The 23,628-nt window shown below is 43.0% G+C and overlaps 2 protein-coding genes across 7 annotated transcripts; one reads left to right on the top strand and one right to left on the bottom strand.

Annotated features, from left to right (window-relative positions):
* Positions 1-1,599: 1,599 nt before the first annotated feature.
* Positions 1,600-8,079, top strand: LOC125099266 (pre-mRNA-splicing factor SYF2-like). Of its 3 annotated transcripts, XM_047728728.1 has the most exons (7): positions 1,600-1,693; positions 1,865-1,978; positions 4,382-4,507; positions 5,727-5,844; positions 5,934-6,024; positions 6,694-6,792; positions 7,283-8,079. In XM_047728728.1, exons 1-7 carry the CDS (start codon positions 1,667-1,669, stop codon positions 7,446-7,448), a joined length of 741 nt encoding a protein of 246 aa, XP_047584684.1. In that variant the 5' UTR covers positions 1,600-1,666; the 3' UTR covers positions 7,449-8,079. The 3 variants fall into 3 exon arrangements, with proteins under 3 accessions (XP_047584684.1, XP_047584685.1, XP_047584683.1); XM_047728729.1 differs by having other exon boundaries at positions 1,629-1,978; positions 6,642-6,792; XM_047728727.1 differs by having other exon boundaries at positions 1,632-1,978.
* A 3,735-nt stretch (positions 8,080-11,814) lies between these two features.
* RSRP1 (arginine and serine rich protein 1) lies at positions 11,815-16,831 on the bottom strand. Of its 4 annotated transcripts, XR_007127075.1 has the most exons (6): positions 16,544-16,831; positions 15,746-16,347; positions 14,200-14,351; positions 13,785-13,829; positions 13,009-13,092; positions 12,179-12,264 (listed from the first exon to the last, which is right to left on the bottom strand). XR_007127075.1 is itself a non-coding variant. In XM_047728725.1 (5 exons), the coding sequence occupies exons 1-5, from the start codon at positions 16,762-16,764 to the stop codon at positions 12,145-12,147; spliced, it is 1,179 nt and encodes a 392-aa protein (XP_047584681.1). In that variant the 5' UTR covers positions 16,765-16,802; the 3' UTR covers positions 11,815-12,144. The 4 variants fall into 4 exon arrangements, 2 of the variants coding, with proteins under 2 accessions (XP_047584681.1, XP_047584682.1); XM_047728725.1 differs by lacking the exon at positions 13,785-13,829 and having other exon boundaries at positions 11,815-12,264; positions 16,544-16,802; XR_007127074.1 differs by having other exon boundaries at positions 13,785-14,351; positions 16,544-16,815.
* Between the last annotated feature and the right edge of the window lie 6,797 nt (positions 16,832-23,628).

Below are 23,628 nucleotides of genomic sequence, written 5' to 3'. Positions count from 1 at the left end.
AAAGAATTGTACTGGATATTTTATTTGCTACTTTGGAGCCACCTTCCACCAGTGTCCACTCTGTTCTGCACTCACCAGTGCTGATCTGTATGGTCTGCATCAATAAGCTCTCTTGTTTATTGCTCTCTTCTCATTGGATCCTTCCAATGAGTGGCACCTACAGAAGAAAAGAATGAGGTCAGGATATTTATTCCATGCCTGGATTATGGGCTGGTTTCTGTAGTCACAGCTTCTATATGAACACCCTCTCCAACTTCTCCTTTGCTTACCTCTTTAGGACTAGGGATAGCAATGGCTTCCCCCTGTTCCTAGCCCTGGAATGCTTCACTTTCTTTTTCTGGTTTCTCTTAATCCAGTCTACAACTTTGTAAACAGTCCCTTCATTAAACTCTCCTTAATTATTTGGTTTCAGTTTATAGGGCTCTGAAAAAATATTTTGTAAAACCTGTAATTCTGATGGGATCTTACTGAAAATAATTTTGTCGCTGACATTTCTAAAGAATATAAATACATGTAAGATTCCTCCATCAATTCATCCATGATATAGAAAAAATAAAGGCCTAGAGTTGCTGCCTTAATAGTGGTTAAGAAATTTGTCTCCTTTAAATCAATGGCATTAAACAAGCAATTCCACATTTATTTAATTACACTTATGTAAATGCAACAAAGAAGAAAGTATGACGAGCTATAACAGGGGAAACTGACTCTTCAGGGGGGTGGAGATGAAGGCTTCCCTGAAGAAAGACATTTAAGACCTCAGGCAGGAAAGGGGCACATCTAATGCCAACTGGCAAAAGTCAGCAATTACTCATCATTTGCTATGGGCCAGGTACTAGTCACAGATACTTCACCCATATTACCTAATTTGTCCTCAAACTACTCTCTGACATGCGTATTGCTTTATTATTTCTTTTTCATAAATGATGAACCAGAGAATACACTAATTAGTAAATAAATAAGAACAGGTCATTATTGAATGAGTAGACAGACAGATGAAGAATGCCGTTCTTGCAGAATTTTCCGAAAAAAGTCAAAGCCTCAAATTAATCCAAGAAATCTTTCTGCATCACGAAGATGCTCGAGATCCCAAATAATCGCCAACCGGTTTATTCCTTCATCCATTCAAGAGTATGAAATTAGTTCATACCCTGCACTAGGGATCGTTCGGGCCACAAGGCATCAGATGTTCTCTTGGAGCTCATGCTGTGCTGAGCAGGGCGACCATAAACTGGAGGCAGGATTAAAACAGGACGACGTGATGGTAACTGTGAATCTACTTTGTATTTAGTATTCAGAAATCTGAACTACAAGGTCGGTTAGTTGATGGGCACAACCTGTGCTTTGGGTTGCTTTCTCACACATCTGGTGGTTTACTCCCTTTTCCCCCTCATCCTCCCCTTTACAGTCCCAATGGCGCTGACGCCAGGCCCCTTCGGTTTTACCGCACCGCCCAGGTGTCGCTACTCAATGCCCCTCACTAGCCTGGCCCAATCGGATGCCGCCCAGGGCTGCGGCGGGCGGGGATTGGTTCCTCGTCTCCAGGGCGAAGCAGAAAAGGGCGGGCCTTTCCCCTGAAACCTGTAGCTGCCGACAGCCGGAAGTGAGCGGGTGAGTCGGAAAAGTTGTTTGTTGCCGCCGGAAGTCTGAGGGGAAGCGCTGCCGGGTGATGGCAGCTGAGGACGAGGCAGGGGAGGTGGGTGGTGGGCTTTGCCCAGGGCTTGGGGATAAGGGTGTCTGCGGCTAGACGTTTGGCCCACACTTACAGGCGATGCCGGGGAGGGAGGCGCACGAACCGTGGGATCCGGCGGCAGTGAGGGGAATTGGCCCCGGCCGCCCCGCCTCTAGCCGGTCCTCTCCGCGGCAGGTGCCGGTGGACAGCGCGGAGGAGGGGGAGCGGCCCCTCGCAGGGGCCGTGGATCTGGCCGCCCAGAAGCGTGAACAGAGGCTGCGCAAGTTCCGGGAGCTGCACCTGAAGCGGGTGAGTAGCCCCCGAAGCATCCAAGACCTGTCACCTGGGCGGCCCGCGAGTGTTGGTGGAGGGACGAGCAAGTGACACAGGCGCGCCTGACAGACGCGCAGTGCTGAAGAAAGATCTTTCCCGGTGGTTTCAACCCTGATGGCACACTGGAACCACTCGAGAACTTTTTAAAAATGCTCATGCTTAGGCCTCACTTCTAGAATGTCTCACTTAATCCGTTTCTGGACTCAGACACTGGTTTTGTCTGTTGTCACACAGCAAGTTGGCTACTCACTCATTCATCCAAACGCCCTCCTCCACCCTCACCCCAGAGCTCCTAGTGAGCCACAGCCAACCAGATAGTGTGGATACAGTGGTAGGTGTGGTAAGGCTCCTGCCTGCCTGGTTATGGAGGCAGGTCCATAACAGTAATTACTCCGCGAGTTGGTAATTGTGTGTTAAAGGGAGGAACAAAGTGCCTCAGAAGTTCAAAGAAGAAGAAGACCACTAAAGACTAATGGGACAGCTAAGCTGCTTGAAACATGAGTAGGATATTATCAGACAAGTAAAGGAAGTTGGAGGAAGAGGTATCCAAGCAGTAAGGACAAGTGCAAAGGCAGAGTCCTCTTTAGGGTGGGAGGCCCCCAAGCAGCGGGAGACAGGATGTGTGTGAGGAGTGTAGTTATCTGTGTTTGCCCAGAAAAACTCAATTTAAAAACTCATCAGACACACAAACTTAATTTGAAATACTGTGTAAAGGATAGGCTGGATGTTATGTGAAGAAAACATAATTCAAACATCAAGCTTTTGTAACCTTTAATGGATCACTGGTTCTAGGTGATCAGTTACTGCAAACATCACAAAAAGGGAGAAAATCAGAGATTATGTGTCTCCTGATAGAAGTATATAACACTAGCTTCATATAAGTAGACTTTTTAAATAATATCTGAACTGAATGGAACCACTAGATCTAATGACCAATTTACAAGAAATACAGGGGTCAGCGGAGCCTGTTAAAGGACATCATAGGGAGGCAGCTAGCACTTTGGGAAATGGGACAGTCAGCCTGATCATTTTCACAGTCCTCAAAAAGAGCAGGGGGTAAAAAAGATGGAGAAGGAGACTACAGATTAAATAAACCTTAAGAGATGTATTGACTAGTCACAATATATGGAACTTGTCTGAATTCAAACTGTAAAAATAATGAACCCTGAGACCATCAGGAAAATGTGAACATTATAGGATGAGAATTCATTATTTTGGGAGTGTGATGGTGGTATTGTTAAAGAGAGATCAAAAGGGTGCCTGGCTGGCTCAGTCAGTGGAGCATGCAACACTTGATCTCGGGTTGCGATCAAGCCCCACATTGGGTGTAGAGATTATTTAAAAATAAAATCTTTTTTAAAAAGGAGATATTAAAATATTCATAGATTGGGGAAAAAATAGGCAGAAATCAGGAAATTGGTCTTGTCCTAACTCTGCCACTAATTCTGTAATCTAAAAACTTTCCCAATTTCATAAACATTAGATTGGAGTTTCCCATCACATTCACAGCTTATACATGTGACCACCTGCCCACTTGCTCAGTGTTTAAGTTGCTATTTAAATGTAAGATTACTATTTAAGATGCGAATTTTACATTTTTATGTCTCTAATCTATAGGTTCTCTTTTCATCTTTTCTGCTTCTGGGGTTTTTGTGTGTGTGTGTGTGTGTTTTAGTTTTTTGTGTTTTATTTGTTTTGGGTTTTTGTTTGAGGAGGTCATCTTGTTTCATTTGTTTGGAAAAAAGGACTGTTGTTTTTCTGTAGCTTCCCACAGTCTGGATTTTGTGGGTTGCATTCTGATGGAGTCTCCCACCCTGTTTGTTTTTAAGAGGAGGTGTTAGGAAAGGTGTTTTCAGACGCTTTAAACCCATTAGTGGATGAGAGTTTGTCTTGGACCCAATTCAAAGTAAAAGAGACATGAAAATGAATCACCTTCTCAGTATGTGACTTGGTGTCATTCAGTAGCATCTAAAATCCTCTCAAGTCCCTCCCTACAGTGGAACTCACACTGTGGGAAACCCTGTTTCAATCCAATCCTATAAGACTTGCTTACATCACACAGCCAGAGAGTAGTCAAGTCCGTATATCCCTCAGGCCTTCTTCCTTCCAAACCGTAGCTCTTTGCATCCCTACCACCTGGTTCCTTGAAAGTAGTAAAAGGATATTTAAAGATATAGGAATAGGTGTTGACTTCCTCATCTCCCCCTCCACAAATTCCCCCAACACAAATACACATGTAAAATTCTCTAGTGGCTCTCTGCCATTCAGGATAAAATGCAAAGGTCTGCTTTGGATGCCTGCCATACAAGAAGACAGGTAATGTCTATTTAGATTTGTTTCCATACTTGTCCTGACAAACTTTGTGTGTTTTGGTGGTAGAATGAAGCTCGAAAGTTAAACCACCAGGAAGTTGTGGAGGAAGATAAAAGACTTAAATTACCTGCAAACTGGGAGGCTAAAAAAGCTTGTCTGGAATGGGAGCTGCAGGAAGAAGAAAAGAAAAAAGTAAGTAAAAGTCCACCATCCTCACAGTCTGTGGATTATAGGATTCTCCTGTGCTTCGTCCAGGCAACATATGGCACAGTGGTTGAGCCCTCCAGGTCTGGTCTCAGCTGCATCTGACACAGTTGTGAGAATAAAGTGTGTAAAACACTTAACAGCAGTGCCTGGCACTTACAGTGGCATGAGCAATGGCTATCAGAGTAAAAACCTAAGCTACAGTAACAGAAGGTCCAACAATAAGAAACTATAGGGGCGCGGGGCGCCTGCGTGGCTCAGTGGGTTAAGCCGCTGCCTTCGGCTCAGGTCATGATCTCAGGGTCCTGGGATCGAGTCCCGCATCAGGCTCTCTGCTCAGCAGGGAGCCTGCTTCCCTCTCTCTCTCTCTGCCTCTCCATCTACTTGTGATCTCTCTGTCAAATAAATAAATAAAATCTTTAAAAAAAAAAAAAAAAAAAAAAAAAAAAAAAAAAAAAAAGAAACTATAGGGGCGCCTGGATGGCTCAGTCGTTAAGTGTCTGCCTTCATCTCAGGTCATGATCCCAGGACAAGCCCCACATCCGGCTCCGCTTAGCAGAACTGCTTCTCCCTCTCCCTGCTGCTCTCCCTGCTTGTACTGCCTCTGTCAAATAAATAAAATCTTTAAAAAAAAAAAAAAAAACGAAACTATAAAGCTCATGAGTCTCCCATGTATTAGCTCCCCTTTGAGCAGCCCAAGTCACCTGGCCTGATTGAACTGCAGGGGAAATTGGGAAATGGGGAGCCATGAGCTGGGGAAGGAGAGGAGAAAGGATTTTAATGGACATCTAATGTGTCCACCATGGCTGTTGTGGGTGTCAGTGTTAGAGATTTTTTTTTTTTTTGTCTTTGTTTTTTAATAAGAAATGAAGCTCTGGTGATTTTTTTCTTTTTAAGATTTTATTTATTTGAGAGAGGGAGAGAGAGAGCACAAGCAGGGAGAGGGGCAGAGGGAGATACAGACTTCCTGATGAGCAGGGAACCTGATGTGGGGCTTGATCCCGGGGCTCTGGATCACGACCAGACACCCAGCCAAGCCACCCAGGTGACCCTAGATGTATTATGTCTTACAGATCACAGAAAATTACACAGTTTTCAAGCTAATCAACTTAAACAGTTTTGATAACAGTCGTTAGGCTTCTCTTGATTTTAAAGGGGTTGAAGAATTATATAAGGGAGTAAAACTAATGATTTTCCCTCTTTTTAGGAATGTGCGGCAAGAGGGGAGGACTATGAGAAAGTGAAGCTGCTGGAGATCAGTGCAGAAGATGCAGAAAGATGGGAGAGGAAGAAGAGGAGGAAAAACCCTGACCTGGGATTCTCAGGTAAAAGTGGCTTTTACTTTATTGAATGGGCCTCTTAATAATAGGTTAATAATGCCCCAACATCTGAAAAATCTGGATTCTCCTTTTAGATTATGCTGCTGCCCAGTTACGCCAGTATCATCGGCTGACCAAGCAGATCAAACCTAACATGGAAACTTATGAAAGACTGAGAGAAAAACAGTAAGTGATTTAATGGTATATTCTTAGTATGTTACCTGGAAGGACTTGAATTTAAGAGCACTGATTCTGGAGCTTTACTTCCTGGCCTTGGGTTCTGTCCACCACTTATCAGATGTGTCACACAATTTTCCTCCGTTTCCTCATCTGTATACACGGAGTAACAGTGCTCACCTCACAGGGTGTGGGGAGTGTTAAATGAATTCATTCGTACAGTGTACATACTGTTTGGCACACAGCACTGTATGCAATATCGTCATTGTGGTTACAGCTGCTCCTACTCTGTCCCTTACCTGTGGAGGTAACTACTTTGCCCAGGAGCGGTAAGCAGTGCTAAGCTGCACTTGCTCTTTCCCTAAGACCAGTAGTGTGCTTAAGATCACAACTGTTTTGATAGGGAGAGTGTAGCAGAGAAAGCTCTAAATTGTTCGGAGCACACAGTTCAAGCTCTCTCTGTGCAGCTTGTTAGGTGAGTCCATAAGCCTCTGGTCCTCAGCTGGTTCCTCACATGGGCACTAGAGTAGATGATTTAAGTACCTTTTTTCAGGTCTGATTTCTATTTCTTTGTAATCAAATATGACCCCAATTGTTTCCACTTTTGACCATTAAACATTGTCCAGTTCTGATGGTATAGAATCTTCATGGTGTTATTTACACCTTGCTCTTTCTCAGTGGAGAAGAGTTCTACCCAACATCCAACAGTCTTCTTCATGGAACCCATGTGCCCTCCACAGAGGAAATTGATAGGATGGTCATAGACTTGGAAAAGCAGTAAGTACTATCATGGAACCTTAAGTTTTAGTACTGATTAATGCCTCATGACAAAATTAGCTTTGTGGTCTTCACGTGTAGCAAAGGGTAGAAATTAAGGAACACCTCAATTACTAGTTTGAAGAGTGTCCCATCACTGTCATTTGTACATTTGTTTTGAATAGGGTAATTATTAGGCAGAACCAGCAGTATATAAATTCTCTTGAAGTAATTTAATGTCACTGCCCTTGTATTTCAACATGAACTTGTGTTCCTAAGACTAGATCATCTGACTGTACTACTAACTTATAAATTCAGTGAAGTTATTTCTTCATAGAATTTTTTCCTAAAAATACTGCTTTCAGTCTTAAGACCAAAAAAGAAAGCAGCTTGGAATTCTGTAAATCTGTTTCCGTTACTGATTCTACTCTTAGTTAATTATTTGGGCATGTTTTATTAAGATCAAAAAAAGAAGGCTATTTTGAATATTGTCAATTTTCTTTTCTTCCAGAATTGAAAAACGAGACAAGTATAGTCGGAGACGTCCTTATAATGATGATGCAGATATTGACTACATTAATGAAAGGAATGCCAAATTCAACAAGAAGGCAGAAAGGTTCTATGGGAAATATACAGCTGAAATTAAACAGAATTTAGAGAGGGGAACAGCAGTCTAATCTCCTTTGGGAACTCTTTTGACTGCCAAATTCTAACAGTAAACCAGGACTATTACCTTTCCTTTTTTAAGTTAAGTGTTTTATGACTATGTATTTTCATGCTTATATATTTATTATTCACTCATTTCAGAAACAAAATGTTATGTATTTTTGTTCAGTGTGTGCACTTCATGTGTGTACCCTACTGGGCTTAACACTACTAGCTACAAACATATGTCATCATCATCCTTACATCTGTCATGTTTGCCTTGAACTAGAGTTGAACTTGGGAGCTTCATAGAATGCTAAACTGGGACTAATTTTTCTTGTAAGCTATGGTGGGTGGTGAAAGGAAGGGGATATTGGCTACTGGAAATTCCCCCTGGCCCACCCTCTCCAGAAGTAGTCACAATTAACAGGTGCTAGCCTATCCCATGCTCTAGCCCAGGGCCCAGGTACATTTATGGGGCAGGCACAGAAAGTAGGAAAACTGATCCTCTAATGACATTTTGTATATACACCATTTTTAAAAGCAAATTTCCCTCGGAAGAAAGTAAATTAAAACATTTGGTCAAAGTATTATTAACACTAAAAAAAAAAAAAAAAAAAAAAAAAAGTATTATTAAAACTTACATAATAGTTGTTTTTTTTTTAAACCTAATTGAAATTTTAACCTCATTTCAACTGTGAGAAATGAGGGCATGTAGTTTGAGTAGTAGTTATGGGAAATATAGGGCAAAAACCTGAAAGTCAGGAGTATCCCATAAAAGTAAAGGTTATTTGTGCCATTTTATATGAAAAACGAGTAGGACTGGTATCCGTTAAGTTGGGCACACCAGTAGCTCTCATTTAGTGAATGATGGACTGATTAAGATGGTAATGTGCTATTAGTGACTCGATGTACTATGAATAAGGAAACTTTTAATGTTGTACATTCACATGCAGAATGAGGTAGATCTATATATACTAATATGAAAAGATGCTCATACCCAAGCAGTTTGTGTAAGGCATTACAAAAAATCCAGAATGTATTTCATACCATGTATGACTGCCTCTGTGGAATGGAAACAGAAGTTTGACTTCCTTTTAAGAATAATTCAAGGGTAGGCCCCCCAGGGCCCAGTCTGTTAAGCAGCTGCCTTCACCTCAGGTCATGATCCCAGGGTCCTGGGATTGAGCCCAGCATCAGGCTCCTTGCTCAGTGGGAGCCTGCCTCTCCCCTTGCTTGCACACACGCTCTCGGTGACAAATCTTTAAAAAGAACAAATGTGTAACTCCCTTAAAAATAATTCAAGGGACACCAGGGTGCCTCAGTCGGTTAAGCATCTGCCTTTGGCTCAGGTTATCATTTTGGGGTCCTGGGATTGAGTCTTGCATCAGACTCCCAGTGAGGAAGAATCTGCTTTTCCCTCTGCCTCCACTAACGCCTGGCTCGTGCTCTCTCAAATCAATAAAATTGTTTAAAAAATAAACAGATTTCTCCAGAGGAGAAAAACACTCCCCCAAAGCCACTGCTGCTTCAACTGTAGTCTGATTTGAGGATTACTCTGAAGTTGACTAAGTGGATGGTCAAATAGGCAATATTTTAATAAGCTCAATATAGGAAAGGTTCGTTTTGAAGAGCTGGGGAGTAGGCACTGGAAAAAAACTCAGGAAACTCATTTCCAATTAGTAGATGGTAGCAGTTAAAGGCAGCATGGGGGAAATTGCCAGAAAGCTTGTAGAGAGCAGCAAGCCAAGGATACAATCCTAACAGTGGGCAAGGGACAAAGAGCCAGTGTAGAAAGTGGAGGAGGTCAAAGGAAATAAGTGCATGTAAGTCCCTGAGTCAAAGAAAATTTTGAAGGACTCTCTAAACAGTGGAAAGCACTCATTAAGACCAAGTTTTATTTTACTAGATAAGCGTAATAGAGGTTTTCAGCAAAGAAAATGAAAGGACAGCATGCTATGGTGAGTTAAATATGGTTCCTCTAGTTCACACTCTAAGAAAAAAAAAGCAAAGGGTTTAACACCTGAATCAATCTAGATGTGCTTTCCAAAATGGTGGCCACCATATGACTTGGAAAGTGGCTAGGACAAACAGGTGCTTTAAGTGTAAGATATACATACGTTCATCACAATACCTAGTACAAAAAAAGTTAAAATGCCACTAATTCTTTTGAGAGGACACTTCAGATATACTAGAGTAAAAAAACATTTTTAATTCTTTTACCTTTTTCACTGTGGTTCCCTCATTTTCACCAGACAGCACTGAGATCTAGTCTTTTGGTACACTTTCTCACCTTCAGCACCACCTTGCTGTACTGTCCACAAGTTACACAGCATCACGGTATCACACCTGGGCAACTGTATCCCACTTACGTAATGACAGCCAGTCTGGGTATATACACACAGTACGTTTATCTTCTATGTTACAAAGCCCAGGACAGACTGACTATCCCAGACCCGGCGAAAAGACAAAGTGAACTTAAACAAGGACGCTGTTAGTACTTAATGGGGCAATTATGGGGGTAAAAAATATGTATGTATAAACCATACTCTTTTCAGGACACTAGATAAAACGATCCAACAGACTAAGGAATGAAATAGTGAAGCCTCAAGTGTGCTAATAAACTGAAGGAGAAGCTAATGGTGAAGAATGTTGAAGAGAAAAATCACTGCAAAGTATCAGAAACAGTAATAAGCCAGACCCTTCGTATATGATGGAGTTGGGTTAGAGTTAGAGGACTTGTCCAGTCACTTAGCTGTTAATAAGGGCTAATATTCAAATACAGGTCATAATCACAAAAAATGCTATTACCAGCAAAATGAAGGTGAAAGGGGCGCTTGGGTGGCTCAGTGGGTTAAAGCCTCTGCCTTTGGCTCAGGTCATGATCCCAGGGTTCTGGGATCAAACCCCCCATCAGGCTCTCTGCTCAGCAGGGAGCCTGCTTCCCTTCCTCTCTCTCACCCACCCCCCTCTGCCTGCTGGTTAAAAAAAAAAAAAAAATGAAGGTGAAAAAGATTATCACTTCATTCTTTTCCAAAGTCTCCCTCACAAGGAAATCCTCTGCAACTTTGCTAATAATACTAAAGATACTAACAAGGTGTTCCTATTAGCCTCATTTTCAGTTACAAAGCAAATCCTCACCTTTTACTGGATTTGGCTGCAATCACACCAGCCTGCCAATGTTCTCAGGTCTCCTTAGAAAAAAAAAAATGAACCTACTGCATTAACTTTCATACTCCCTTAGGAGCATGTCATGTCCCCCTCCTGGTTAACTACTGTTAACCTAGATGTAAAATGGACATGTTCACCCAGAGCAGCAAACCTTACAGAATTTCCCATTCATTGTCCTTTTAAGTTTTTCATAAGGTCAAATTTTATTAGAGCAGCTCTCTCCCATACAATGTTTTAGGACAGAAATATTCTATTATCTATACTTTCCAATAACACAGCCACTAGCCTTAACACTTCAGAAGTGGCTAGTAGGACTGAGAAACTGAATGTAATCACAGTGGCTAGGTTACTGGAAAGTACAGGTAAAATATTAGATAGTACAGCTTTAGTTAAAAGCAAATTAAGTCCCACTTGAGAACCTTTGTTACTGTCCCTTCTATGTTAAGAATTCATAACTTCTACCTGCTCATCTATTCAAATTATTTTTCTTTCCTTGAGTTGTTCTCTTAAAATTCTGCTTATCCTGTTCTCTACTGTATCATCCCTATTAAAAATCTATTTCACTATTTCCTAAATTTAAAAGACTATCCAGGGGCGCCTGGGTGGCTCAGTGGGTTAAAGCCTCTGCCTTCAGCTCAGGTCATGATCCCAGGGTCCTGGGATCGAGCCCCACATCGGGCTCTCTGATTCGCGGGGAGCCTGCTTCCCCCTCTCTCTCTGCCTGCCTCTCTACCTACTTGTGATCTGTCAAATAAATAAATAAAATCTTTAAAAAAATAAAAAAATAAAAGACTACCCAAATTGATGGCAAAACAGAAAGAAAACATACTTCCAAAAAAAAAAAAGCATAATAAAGAAATGCAGCTAAACATCACAAATTTTAGAATTCAAGGAAGCATTCCATTTCTACCTCTTGGGCTGAGTTTCCTACCCCGAAGCTAGTAGTTTAAGTCATCCAGGACAACACTATGCCAGAATTCCATAAACTTTAGGCATAACTTCTGAAATTTAAATGAAGACCCACAAAACTGGGGATATTAAGATTCGGCTCTGGGGTGGAGACTTTGAGATTTAGCATTTCTCAGACTCCAGATCAGTGAACCTTACTGCCATCACTCCATGGATCTGGATTTGGGGTTAACAAAGTTTTAAATAAGAAACACTTTATGCTTCTTTAAAATAAGGACTCATAATGTAATATATACATATATAATAAAGTGACACAAATTTAAAAAATAAAAAATTTATTAACAAATATAAACATATCGATTACTGTTCTTACAAATTTTGCTCTTACCTAACTGGTATTATACAAAGCATTTACAAGTATATGTACAAGACTCCCACCTGTATGAATCCTCTGGTCCGTGTGTGTTTTCTCTTTATCTATAAGAGAAATCTAAAATGTTAATATTTAAATATTAAGGATTTATGTATTTCTGTGTCACTGTAATTCCAACAATTACCACTAAATGACTCCCAGAGATGGAATAATGCTAGAACACACACTTGCAATAAAGTGCATTTCAGCCAACCTTATACATTAGTTTTCTTTTTTTAGACAGGTAACCACAGTCCATATGGACTTTTCTTCTTATCTATTTTGGGGGATCCTGAAGAGGTCTCTTCAGCAGTAGCTTTAGTAGACTTCTGAAGCACTGGCTTTGCTACAGAATTCTGTAATAGAAGAAATTCTTGTCAGCTATACAAACACAATGTATCCAAAATACTTGTTCACAAAATACACTAAGCAATCCCATTTTAAAAACTAAAACTTGAGATACCAACCAAATGCAAAGAATGGACCCTACATGATCCCAACTGTTAAGCCTACTTTAAAAAACTACTAGGAAAAATCAAGATCTTTATATGCAAAGTACATTGCAAAATAATGCACTGACAGAGTTTTCAGTTTTAAGCACTTAACTGATTTTAAAATATTTGGGGCGCCTGGGTGGCTCAGTGGGTTAAGCCGCTGCCTTTGGCTCAGGTCATGATCTCAGAGTCCTGGGATCGAGCCCCGCAATGGGCTCTCTGCTCAGCAGGGAGCCTGCTTCCTCCTCTCTCTCTGCCTGCCTCTCTGCCTACTTGTGATCTCTCTCTCTCAAGATAATAAATAAAATCTTTAAAAAAAAAAAAAAGAAAAAAAAAGAAAATAGTTCAGCAAGTACAGAAGAAATATGGAAAAGTAAATACTGGTATCAAAAATGTATCATATATAATAGAAAAAGCCAATATATACCAGTCACTTCTAAGAATGGTAAAAAAATTATGAAAGGTTTATTCTATCTAAAGTGGCTTAGTAGACCCCAAATTACCACCACAAAAACAATGAGTATTCCAACAAAAATAAAAGCCCACATAATAGAATTATGTCCCTTAAGTCCAATTTTTGAGTAGTCAATGCCCAGACATACTTACATTAGAGCTAAAAGCTATGCTTTTTTGCTGGGAAGGCTTTTCACTGGGATTTTTAGTTCCATCTTCTCCTAGTTTTCCCGACAGCTAAACAAGAGAAAAAATACTTTAAAAACAAAACTAATTCAATAATCAGCTTAAGGCACTCTTCCCCAATAAAACAGTATTATATTCCCCTGATGCAAATCCAGTTAACTGAAAGTAAAGTCATACCGGAAAATACTTAGTTCCAAAGAACTAAGGCATTTGCCAGCTGGAAACCTAATCTGAAAAAGCAACTGGACTAAGACCTTGTTTATTACTAAATACTTAAGCAAACCCACATCTGAGTTTGAAGGGTAGATTCATCTAGAGAACATCTTTCCTATCTTAACTGATTCTATCAAATTCCTAACTACCTTAAACCTTGAAGGCTATGAATTTTATACTTTCTATTTCATGTAATTAAGACCACACAGTGCAATTTACCAATGCACATCCTGCACATTTCTGGAGAATTATAATAAACTTATCTGCAAGTGAAGCAGGCCTCTTCTTCTGTAATCTTTCAAAACATCTGGAATATATTGCATATATTATGAAAGGGACATCTGTATCACAGATGCCCCACATTACAAACGGTTTTTTAAAAAAACTGTCTTTAGTAGCTTATTAAAATAGTACCTATCCCAACATCTAGCATGCACATGGATCTACCAACAAAAAACTAAACTTTCAGTGTATGAACGTAAACTTCAAATTAGTTAAACCTCTGATGCTTTTGCCCATTTATCAATTACCAACAGATTTTCTTCATCAATGTCTGGAGACCACATTCATGATTTCTATAAGACAGAAATAAAGCAGATAAACTATACTGTATGTTGAATACAGAATTTGTGGGAACATAATGCTGCAAATGAAAGCTACAGATAAAATACTCTGTAAAGGCTAGTTAGAAAAACTGAATAGCTACACAGAATTGCCAAATACCACCTACAACTATGAAACTAATTAGTATTGTGTCATATGAAAATAAAGATCACTAATTTCCCATTATCATGGGGGAGAGACCCTTTCTGGAGCTTCTACTTTGATCTTAAATTATATTTAGGCTTTTCAAGAAGCACTCTAAGATTAAAAAAAAAAAAGTGGCTAATTACATTTTCCTAATAGCAGCTTTCTGAAGACTCTGGATAAACCTAGAATACTTACCTCAAACTTTGCATCACTGTTTGGTACAGCTGTTCCACAGTTCGTCTCTTTAGATGCAAGAACTTTTCTGAGACTAGCGGGCAAGTCAAAGTTAGTGGTTCCTAAAGCTTTTGCTGCATTGGCTTTTGCTATTTCTAACAGCTCCATTCGATCTACAAAAACAAGACAATTATTACTCCTGTAAATCACTCCCCCAAAGAATGCCCATTTTTAGCTGAGAAAAGCAAGCAAGCATCCCTAAATATTTTCAACTGGTTTTCAATTTTCTTTACCAAAGGCCTGAATTTCCCAATTGTTTTCTTTCCCTTCAAATGTTTCTCTAAACATATCAAGTTCTTTCGTAAGATTTTATATATGGCACAATCACCACAACTAATGAACCAATTCAGATACATTCCTAAATCCACTCTCAGGTTCCTAGAAGTTTTTTTTTTTTTTTTTTAGTATTTTATTGATTTGACAGAGAAAGACAACACAAGTAGGCAGAAAGGCAGGCAGAGAGAAGGGGGGAAGCAGGCTCCCGCCAAGCGGAGGAGAGCCTGATGTGGGGCTCGATCCCAGGACCCTGAGATCATGACCTGAGCCCAAAGCAGAGGCTCAACCCACTGAGCCACGCTGGCGCCCAGATTCCTAGAGGTTTCCAGTCAAGGTATCTTTTTCTGTTCTGTGATCTTACCCACCATTAAAACAAATCACCTATGTTAAAATACTGGAACTGCGGCACCTGGATGGCTCAGTTAAGCATCTGCCTTTTTCTGGTCATGATCCTGACAGTCCCAGATCAAGCCTCCCATAGGGCTCCCTGTTCAGCGGGGAGTCTGCTTCTTCTTCTGCCCCTCACCCGCCCCCCCCACCACGTGCTCTACCAAATAAGTAAAATCTTAAAAAATAAACACCGGAACAAAATCCAGTTGTTCCACTAACACGGTATTGACCAAAAAGGTTTTGATACTCTTCTTCCCGCTCAACGGATAACAAAAGCTTAAGACAAACTGAGCCACTAGTAATACCTAGAAAAGCTGCACGGAGAAGGGCGGGCCAACCACTGGGAAAAAGGAGTTCCTCCACCTCGAGCTGTTTAATTCCACAGTCGACTTCTAATCCCCAGGGAAAAGAACGTCCACTTTAAAAACGGGGTACCAGGGGCGCCTGGGTGGCTCAGAGGGTTAAGGCCTCTGCCTTCGGCTCGGGTCATGATCCCAGGGTCCTGGGATCGAGCCCCACATCGGGCTCTTTCCTTGGTGGGAAGCCTGCTTCCTCCTCTCTCTCTGCCTGCTTGTGATCTCTCTCTGTCCAATAAACAAATAAAATCTTAAAAAAAAAAAAAACAAAACACGGGGTACCAAACAGAGCGCTTTTAACTGCTCTTAATCTGCTAATGTGTCCCTTCTCTGTTTGCTCCCAACGGAACTACTAAGATTACAGGCACCAAAAGCAATGGAGATAGCCGCACTACACGGCTACTTTGGTCCCCCAGCGCAGTCTTGCTGTCGCCAGCCGGCCACGTACGAGGGTGCAAAAGAGAGCTTCGCACCAGGGGACTCACCTTTCTCACTTAAGCGAAAAGGGGTGGGGCTCCGCGACCGGGTCCGGGACCTGCCCCGGGACCCGCCCCTCCAACTTCCGCGTTCCTCCGGGTACAGGGTGCGGCCGAAGCCGTAGTATCGCCGCCCCCGCGGGAGCGCGTAGGCCCGTCGATAATACGAACGTCCCCGCGAGCGGGACCGGCTGCGGGAGCGGGGCCCCGACGGCGACCGGCCGTATCTTCTGGACGCGCTGTAGCGCCTGTCGCGATACTGGCGGCCGCGGGAGCGTGACCGGCTGCGCGAGTAGGAGCGCGAGTAGCGCCTGTACTTCCTCTGGTGGCGCCTCCTAGACCAGGACCTGGACCTCCTCCTCCTCCAGGACCGGCTCCGACTCCGCGACGACGCCCGACTCGAGCCGCCTGAGCGCGACCGAGAGCTCCCGGAAGACGAGCGGCTCCTGGATGCCGAGGACAGGCGGCTGGACCTGACCGACCGAGACGTCGAGAGGGACTCCTTGTGCTGCGGCGAGCCCGGCCACAGGTCGTTCACGTACTGGGACATCTCGGCCCGAGACTGCAAGCTTCCCTCTGTCTCAGAGTATCCCTGCCCGGACACTCGGCGCCTGAAATCCAGGGGGGGTGGGGGGGACCGGAAGTGAGTCGCGCGGGCCGATCCCAAGCCAAGAAACTAAGAGAGCCGCTCCGACTGCAGGCCATGACAGCCACAAAGGCCAGCCTGCACGCCCTAGCAGCGGCCCCTTTGTTTGTCACCCCCGCCCCACGTACCTAGGACCGACTCCGCATCACTGGAAAACTTACCACCAGAGGCCGCCGACGCCACACCAAAAGTGAAAGTAAAGGACCAAAAGACGCCCTCCTTTCGAAGTTGAGGACAAAGAGAGGCTTTTCGAAGCTGCTCTTGAGAAAAGGAAGCTCTCGAACTCCCTCTCCGACCTCCAGACCTGGACTGGACGGGCGCTCGCAAACGCGTCGAAAATACCAGAAGCCGAGGCGCGGAGCATGCGCAGAAACGTTGGCATGGTGGGCGTGGCTCCCCTTATGCCCAATCACCGCCCTTATCTCCTCTCTTCTCGCGCCCCTCCCTGTCCCGCCCGCCGTGCGCAAAGTCCTGGAAGCGTAGGAGGTCCTCGTCCTCGGGGGCGGGGCGCGGAGGTGCTGCATCCGGGTACTGGTGGGCCTGTTTTCGTTGCTGAATCCCGCAGACTGCGGATGTTTCTTGCGGCCGCAGTCCCAGTTTGGCGACGCTCTCTGTGCTGGGTTAGTGCAGACCGGGCCGTTGCCTCCACTCCCCCGGAAGTTGCCGGCTCGGGCTGACCCTCCCTGGACTCTTCACGGCCACTCCTTCCTTACCAGTGCCAGGCTGCGGACGTCCCAGGATCTCCGTCAATGCAGTATCAACTTAGAAAAGGTCGCTTACGCCCATGTTTTGCCAAGTAGAGATTAAGAAGGTTGGAGACAGAATTCGAGACACCCACAATTGACCTATACCGGGGGTCAGAATGACGGCTGAAAAGTCAGTTCCGAAGACTTTGTGCTTGGTGTTGGGGATTAAACAATGGTGATTGTTTTATTTCTGGGGATTTGTAAATTGGATACATTCCAAACATACTTATGCTTAATAAAGCATAACAGTTGCCCTGAAATAACTTATAGTTGAATGAACTAATCACATCTGCAAATAGAGTCATTGAGCTTCTTTGCGAGTCAAGAGTGGCAGTTTTACTAAAGTTGCTTTCTTTCGAGGGATATACAAATTTTTTCTCTTCCTCATCTTCAGCCCACATCCCCAAATAGGCAAAGAAATGGAGGGAATAAAAACCATTATCACAGAATCTGCACCCACCCATGTAACCTGCCTTGGTTACTGTCCACAATCATCTACATCTCTAGGGAAGTATCGTGATGGAAATCGTTCCTAGAGAAAGAACTCTTTCTTTAGAAACGTTTTTCTAAGTGGTATCACAAGTAAACTGAGAAGACACAATGCCCAACTGCCAGGAACTTTTCCTGAAACTTCTCATAAAGCTATATGAGTCACAGAAAAATAAGAGCTTCAGATTTGACAAGAGTAAAAAGGATGTGTTGGGAAAATAGGATGATGGAGTGTGGAGCTTTAGGTTATTAAAAAAGAAAGGGTGGTAGGAGTCTCTGACTGGTTCAAAATATCAGTCAAATGAGTGCCTAAAATAAGGTGAGTAGAAAAATCCTGGATGTTAACAGGAGGATATTGGAAACAATGGGATATGTTACCTTGCCCGTGTGCATGATATTGGCATATTTGTAATGAGGAAAGAGAAGGCAAGCTGAGGACAAATCAGAAGCTGACACCCACCCCCAGCCAAGGGATATATGTGACATTCTCAGGCATTTCTAGTTGCCCTAAAACTAAGGAGAGGAAAAACAAATAGTTGTAGGGATCACAATCCTGTAAGACATAAGTCTTCCTCAGTTTACAAATGCATTAGGAATCTACAAGAACAAAGCATTTCTTTCAATAACCTAGCTTCCAGAAGGTAATGTAGATACAATTAAATGTCCTTAACGGCGTGCTGCCCATTGACAGATACTTGAAGCGGGCAGAGAGTAAAGTTCCTCCCCGCAGCCCCTAACTATCTTAATGTTAATGGCTTGCTAGATGGGAAAACAACCTTAACAATGGCAAGGCCTCAGGCATCCTGTAAGTCTTCCTTGTTGTAAGAAAGTCCTTCTGAAACTTCCCTTTTCCTTATCTCCCCCAACTGATGAGGTTTTAGAATGTAAGTGAGGTTCGATGGGCTGGAGTCCGGAGCCCATGAAAGAATTCTTGAGACATCTTTGGTGCAAAATGGGGGTTTAGGAAAGCTTGGGGACAGGACCCATGGGCAGAAAGAGCTGCCGCCCTGGGGTGAGGAGTGGCAGGTTCTAAACGATGGGGTTGAGGGAAGTAAGGAAAAAGGGAGGTTGCTAAAGAAGACCTACAGGATACCGCATACCAGAGACCTTGCCATTGTCAAGGTTGTTTTTCCCTTCTTAGCAAGATATTAAGATAGTTGGGAGGTTCCTAAAGAATGTCACATAAGCCTCACCAGGAGTGGGGGTAGGAGAAGTTGCAGGGTGTCAGCTTTTGCTTTGTCTTCAGCCTGCCTTCATGTTCCCTCATCACAACCCCAGAGTATATAATCAGCTACCCCTCACAACCCTGGGGCAGCAGGTCTTCCTGCCCACGGGTCCTGTCCCCGTGCTTTAATAAACCACCATTTTGCACCAAAAATGTCTCAAGAATTCTTTCTTGGTCATCAGTTCCGGACCCCACCCCACCGAACCTTACCTATATTCCAAAACCCAATCATTTGTATCTAGAATATGTGTAAGCCTACCTTAGTTAAAGTCTGGAAGAAATATATTTCTTTTTTTCTAAGCAATAGAGTCTTCTCTGAGCATCTATCCCCTCACTTGATTCAAAATCCATTTTCAGTTACCATTAAAGCACCTTGCAGAATTTGTAGGCTAATTCAGGCAGAAATGACATCTTTACAATAGCACATTTTCCCATCCAAGAATGTGATGCTTTATTTATTTAAAATTGTCTAGGGCCTTCACTGGCGTTAGGCAGGTTAATGGCCCCCCAAAGAAGTCCACACCCTAATTCCCAGAACCTGGGAATGTTACGTTACTGATGAAATTTTGGAAAATAGTTGAGGTTCGGTGGGGGTGAAGTGGAGCCAAGAGATCAAGGAAGAATTCTTGCGATGTCTTTGGTGCAAAATGGTAGTTTATTAAAGCATGGAAACAGGACCTGTGGGCAGAAAGAGCTGCTCCCCGGGGTTGTGAGGGGTGGCTGATTTTATACTCAGGAGTTAGGGGTGGCAGTTGAGGACAAAGGGGGTGTCCAAAAGGACTGTCATAAGCTAATGAAGACTCTCAGGATACTGGAGGCCTGGTTATTGTCAAGCCAAGGCTATTTTTCCCTTCTAATGAGGTACTAACATGAAGACAGTTGGGAGTTTCCTGGAGGAATGTTACATTCCTCCAATGACTCATGTCCTTTTCAGTGGAACTTCAAAAGAAATTCAATTTTATTTACATTTCCCTCTGCCTCAGCCTCCCTCAATTTTATGGAGGGGAGAGTGATATTAGGGCTTCAGGAACTGAGTTACGGGTCTCTGGAAGTTAGGCTATTGATAAGAAAGCTTCTTCCTTGTAAATCACTAGCACATTTGTACACTGAGGGAGACTCCTGTCCTGCAGGACTGTGATCTCTGTCAGTTAACCATCTGTTCTTCCTTTAGGGCAGCCAGGAGTGCCTGAGGAATGTCACACGTGTCACATGGAGTGGGGGTGGAGTAGGGTGCCAGCTAAGGCTCTGTCCTCAGCTAGCCTTTTGCTCACTCATCACTTACAAAAGGAATTTTGCAGATGTGATTAAAATTAAGGACCTTGTGATGAGATTACCAGGAATTATGGGGGCGGGGGGAGCTAGACGGGGCAATCCGTTTCCTGGAGAGATTCAAAACCTGAAAAGGCCGCTAACATCTGGTGCTTGCTGATAGTCCTCAAGATAACAGAGATCTCAATCCTATAACCTCACGGAATCCAATACTGTCAACACCTGAATAAGCCAAGGTGTTAGAGATTCTCCCCTAGTCTCCAAAAGGAACACAGCCCTGCTGACACCTTGACTGTGAACAATATGAAAGATTCTTTCACTTGATAGGTAAATTCAATCCATTTACATTTACTAGAGTAACTGCAATGTTGATCTTTTTTTTTTTATTTTTTTTTAATTTTTTTATTTTTTTTTCAGCATAACAGTATTCATTATTTTTGCACCACACCCAGTGCTCCATGCAATCCGTGCCCTCTACAATACCCACCACCTGGTGCCCCCAACCTCCCACCCCCCACCCCTTCAAAATTCTCAGATCGTTTTTCAGAGTCCATAGTCTCTCATGGTTCACCTCCCCTTCCAATTTCCCTCAACTCCCTTCTCCTCTCCATCTCCCCTTGTCCTCCATGCTATTTGTTATGCTCCACAAATAAGTGAAACCATATGATAATTGACTCTCTCTGCTTGACTTATTTCACTCAGCATAATCTCTTCCAGTCCCGTCCATGTTGCTACAAAACTTGGGGATTCATCCTTTCTTTCTTTTTTTTTTTTTTTTTTTTTACAGCTTTATAAACATATATTTTTATCCCCAGGGGTACAGGTCTGCGAATCGCCAGGTTTACACACTTCACAACACTCACCATAGCACATACCCTCCCCGATATCCATAACCCCACCCCCTCTCCCAACCCCCTCCCCCCATCAACCCTCAGTTTGTTTTGTGAGATTAAGAGTCACTTATGGTTTGTCTCCCTCCCAATCCCATCTTGTTTCATTTTGATCTTTTTTTTTTTTTTAAGATTTTATTTATTTGACAGACAGAGATCACAAGTAGGCAGAGAGGCAGGCAGAGAGAGAGGAGGAAGCAGGCTCCCCGCTGAGCAGAGAGCCCGATTCGGGACTCGATCCCAGGACACTGGGATCATGACCTGAGCTGAAGGCAGAGGCTTTAACCCGCTGAGCCACCCAGGCGCCCCTGCAATGTTGATCTTATCACTTTCGTTAGTATCTTATTTCTTTTACTTTGCTTTTTTCACTTTTTCCCATTTTGTTTTGCCAGCATGATCAAGTCTCTCTTTTTTCCTCTCTCACTGCCCATTTAGAGGTTCTGCAATGCTTCATCATGCCATTAGTAGTTTAATGGCTATCTTTTTATTTCTTCCAAATATTTAAGCCTGTTTTTCTTCTCCTCCTGTCTTCTTCCACAAATATTTACAGAATGTTTGTTGTATTAGATGCTGTTGGGAAAGTTAAGAAAAATGTAGTGGCCCTTTCCCCTACCAAAATTAAAATATTTCATTAATTTTAATGACAGCTACTTTTGTAACAAGTGAGGAAATCCAAAGATATACAAAGGAAAAGCTAAACACCCAGGATGTGAGGGGGATCTGGCTGCGACATCTGTCACCCCATTGATCGCCAGGGTTGATTCGGCTGATCTGGCTGGCTAGGCGGGTGTCCCCTTCCTCCCTCACCGCTCCATGTGCGTCCCTCCCGAAGCTGCGCGCTCGGTCGAAGAGGACGACCTTCCCGATAGAGGAGAGGACCGTTCTTCGGTCAAGGGTATACGAGTAGCTGCGCTCCCCTGCTAGAACCTCCAAACAAGCTCTCAAGGAAAAGCTAAACACCCATTCCTTGGAAATATGAAATCTTATAAAAGAGGTCTGCATTATTTTCCCCATAAATTAGAAGTAACCAATGTTAACAGTTTAGCAAGTGCTCTGTCATCTTTCTCCAAGCTCTTTCAAATATTATACAAACATGTATAATATTTTATGATTTTTATAAAAAATTGATTTAAAACTTGCTTTTATAGCCAATATTCTTTGAGATTAATCATATAGATCTAATTTATGTCTATTTATCAGCTGTATAATATTCCATAGTGTAGAAATACCAGAAATTAATCTTTTATCCCTTATTGGCTTATTCATGAACAGTCATATGGTATTCAGTTTTTCCGCCACTAAAAACTATGCCTTGGAACCAGTGTCGGATTCTGAAAATGTCGGCAGTTGAGGAGCTTCCATGAATGCTCCTAATCCATGGTTTCAAGGTCAACAGAGCCATGTTCAGGATACAAGCTGGAGGAGCTGATTACAAGCTGATTACAAGGAGTTACCTCCAAGATATGTGACATGGCAGCCCAGGGATAAGCTCAGCTCTCTCAGACCAACAGACAGGATCAGAGGAGTTTTCAACCAAGAGCCTATCTAGAGTGAGCTACAAAGAGGAAAAAGAGCTCTGAGTGGTTCTGACATAGAAAACATATTCATTGATCTTATAATATCACAGACGAGTTGACATCAGACATATCTATCGTTAGACCTGCTGTAGAATCATTAGCTACAGTCACCAGTGCAACATTCAAGGCAAGTAACACAAAGATCAATAAACTCCAGTCTGATGTGACATTCCTGTGTTCCAGCATGTCCCAAGGAACTCCTGCCACTGGTTCAATCATGACCCCATGTGGGCTCATTCCTCCACTGCCTACAGTTATTGAGCTGAGCTATAACTAGACTGTTATTCTATTTTTTTAAAGATTTATTTATTTATTTGTCAGAAAGAGATAGAGAGACAACAAGCACAAGAGGGGGGAGTGGCAGGCAGAGGGAGAAGCAGGCTCCCTCCTGAGCAACGAACCCAATGTGGGTCTCGATCCCAGGACCCTGGGATCATGACCTGAGCTGAAGGCAGCTGCTTAACCAACTGAACCACCCGGGTGCCCCAGGCTGTTATTCCTCCTGCTCCTCCTGATAACCGTTTCTCAGGTTGGTAGCTCTGGCATGGGAATATCAGGTTTACAGCACTATTTAAGAGGCACCCACTTGTTATATCAAGCTTAACACGTTTCCTGCCATGAAGACTTACGCATGAGGATGTTATCTTTTTTTTTTTAAGATTTTATTTATTTATTTGACAGACAGAGATCACGAGTAGGCAGAGAGGCAGGCATAGAGAGAGGGGGAAGCAGGCTCCCTGCTGAGCAGAGAGCCCGATTTGGGGCTCGATCCCAGGACCCTGAGATCACGACCTGAGCCGAAGGCAGAGGCTTTAACCCACTGAGCCACCCAGGCGCCCCATGAGGATGTTATCTTAACATTGCCATGGAAGCTGCTCCTCTGTCCCCACTGCAGCCACCATAGAAAGGTGTTAGGGATTCTGTACTGTCATTTAGCTTTGAAAAAGCCAGGAAAGCAAGTGAGCCTCGCATAGATCCAGATGTGTATCTGCCAACGTCTTTCCCAATAACCCACAAAGGTGCAACTACTGGTGGTGGTATTACAGTATA

The sequence above is a fragment of the Lutra lutra genome, chromosome 4 (genome assembly GCF_902655055.1).
Source record: "Lutra lutra chromosome 4, mLutLut1.2, whole genome shotgun sequence".
Taxonomy (NCBI): domain Eukaryota; kingdom Metazoa; phylum Chordata; class Mammalia; order Carnivora; family Mustelidae; genus Lutra; species Lutra lutra.
The sequence above is the reverse complement of the archived record's forward strand: the minus strand, read 5'-3'. Positions and strand labels throughout refer to the sequence as shown.